This window comes from Exserohilum turcica (assembly GCF_000359705.1).
Source record: "Exserohilum turcica Et28A unplaced genomic scaffold SETTUscaffold_28, whole genome shotgun sequence".
Classification (NCBI taxonomy): Eukaryota; Fungi; Ascomycota; class Dothideomycetes; order Pleosporales; family Pleosporaceae; genus Exserohilum; species Exserohilum turcicum.
Window position 1 is genome coordinate 83462 of NW_007360114.1, and position 2546 is coordinate 86007.

General features: G+C 44.1%; 1 protein-coding gene across 1 annotated transcript; it reads left to right on the forward strand.

The window, feature by feature from the left end:
• Positions 1-121: 121 nt before the first annotated feature.
• On the forward strand, positions 122-538 carry SETTUDRAFT_29207 (uncharacterized protein; the record flags this gene model as incomplete). The annotated part of the gene is made up of 2 exons (XM_008028624.1): positions 122-355; positions 404-538. The coding sequence occupies 2 exons, from the start codon at positions 122-124 to the stop codon at positions 536-538; spliced, it is 369 nt and encodes a 122-aa protein (XP_008026815.1).
• Between the last annotated feature and the right edge of the window lie 2008 nt (positions 539-2546).

Sequence of the window (2546 nt, forward strand, 5' to 3'; positions counted from 1 at the left end):
CCTTGCAGCTTAAAATACACTCCTCACGGCGAACTCAAAGGCCTTAGGCAGTCCCTAGCCATCAAGAAGAGGCGGGAAACCAAATCCTATACCCTACAGCTTGAGGATCATCCTGAGTATTATGGTGGAGCTGTTTGGTGGTCACCAACAAGCGTCAAACGAGTTCAGGATAACAAGATACAACAATAACAACAAGCCGAGCTTGAAAAGCTTCAAAAAGCCGAGCAAGCCAAGATCAAGAAGGCAGCTCGCGATTGCCAGCTTCAACTTCAAAAAGCAGCCCGTGTTGAGCGGGAGAAGGGTTGGGAGGAGACCAGAAAGCGGAAGGCTGCAGAGAAAGCCGAAAGAGAGCATCGTAGAAGCCTCCGCGACGCTGCCAAAGCTATACAATTGCCCCAATTAGGTAAGCGCAAAGCGTCAAAACCTCATAAGCCAGCTACAAAGCGTCAAAAGTGTAGTGGTGTTGCTCCAGCTGTGGTGGGAGCCGCAAGGGTTGCACGAGCTGCTCCACCGCGTAGTCGACGGCAACGACCAATAACGCCCTCCAAAAAAATTTCTGTATAAGCCAAAACTTTCGTAGGCCTATATATAGTATAATCCTAGCTTTGCGCAATTTTATTACGATTTGTAGTGGCTCTACAGCCTCATCTTGTTGACTATATTGAGTTGTTGGGGGTGCTCAACTGGCTATGGTGCTCATCTGGTGCACGGGCACTGTAGTTAAGTTTTAGAGTCTCATAAGAGCCCAAAGTCGGCCAAGGACAAGATCTTAAACCTATAAGCAATCTCAAACTCCCCAACCAGAAATCGAAGATCAGTGACTAAATAGTAGACAGATAACCCAGATCAAGGCAGTATTCGCTGCAGCCTTCGTGTCAAGCCGAACGGACTACCCTCTGCGTCACTCGTTCATACTCGATTCGGGGACAACGTATCATATTACTAATAACCCTAACTAAATACACTACTACAAGCCACCAAACAATAGAGATTTTGTATAGGCAGGCAATAGTTAGATATAGATCATAGGATATAGCACGATAATACTCAACCTTACACACAAATAGAGGCCTAGGAAGCTCGTACTTAAAAATGTGGCAATATGCCTAGATCTACTATGCAACCTCGTCTCTTTCTAGAAACTCCGGCAAATAGGAATATAGTGGGACACTAAATCAGAGCCTACAGCCCTTAAGAGACTTGACGGAACAACAATCTGCGATCTCTTAGAGCGTTTTAGCTAGTGGGTACTTAATACCCACAAAATCTAGGTGCTTAACACACCTAGATTCTATGCCTAACTAAATCACTAAGCACTCTACACCTACAAGCATACCTTAAGCACTAAGAAACCACCTGAGCGAGCAACTGCGATACTCTAGCACAAGCGTCTAGGTCACCTAGGCCCAGCAGCCATAGAACATCTCGTGCAGCAAGCTCAGGGGGTGAGGATTAAGGGCATTACAACAGTGGAGTGCAATTCATGTAGAAGAGCAAAAATCCGCAGACAGATAAGCCGCGCTCCTTAGACAAATAATCAAGGACCTAGTGAAAGAATAATAATCGATTTCTATAGCTATAAGAAATAGTCCTATAACAAGGAATTATCACAGCTATTAATTACAGACAAATACTCAAGATTTTAATAGGATTTCTATCTCAAAGACAATTAAACAGCTAAATTAATTATTAAGATACTCACTAACTTTGTTAAATTCCTCTAAACTTAATATAATATCACGCCAAAAGTTGTTAAGACAGACAACGAGATCGCGACTGTCAAACCTGAAGTAATGCGCTAGCTCCAAGCCTAGGGGATTGCTGCCGAGCCCTTAGCACTAGACACTTAAGCACAAAATAGTGGCGCTAAACGCTTAGGGGGTGTGAATAAGGAGAAGGCGCGCGCAATGCGGCTAGACGCCAATCTACTATAGGAGCTTTGGCCAGAGATCACTCGGGCCGCAGTGTACTTATACAACTAAACGCTAAACTACGTTAATTAATAGAAGACGCTGTATAAAGTCTTCTTCACCTATGCATCCTAAACAAATAGGATAGCTACATCTAAGAAGCTAAGAGTGGCTTACCTTAAGGCATATAGGTGCAAAGCGTTTGCAATAACTAATAATACACACTACAAAAAATTAAGACTACAGAGGCTTGATCCTAAAGCTTGGATTGGCTACCTAGTTGGCTACCAGGCGTCGACGATCTATCAGATCTGGATTCCATCGCTGGCTAAAGTCATTAGCACTAGAGACGTAATCTTCGACGAAAATACAATATTTAATAGAAAAACTAAAGACCTAATAGAGCCAACTTCGAGTTTTCTGGAAACCGCTAGGAAAGCACGCTATCTAGGAGAACCGACCACGAGGAATCGACTAACAGCACTTTTAACACCTGCAGCTAAGGCGCTAGCGCGCAGTAGGGAGAAGAAGGAGGCCTTCCTTCGTTTTCTCACGCCTGTGAGAATTTTCTCACAGAGCTTGGGCTCTAATGCCAAGACTAGAGGGGCCAATAGGAACGCAGGAGCTTATTGAAGC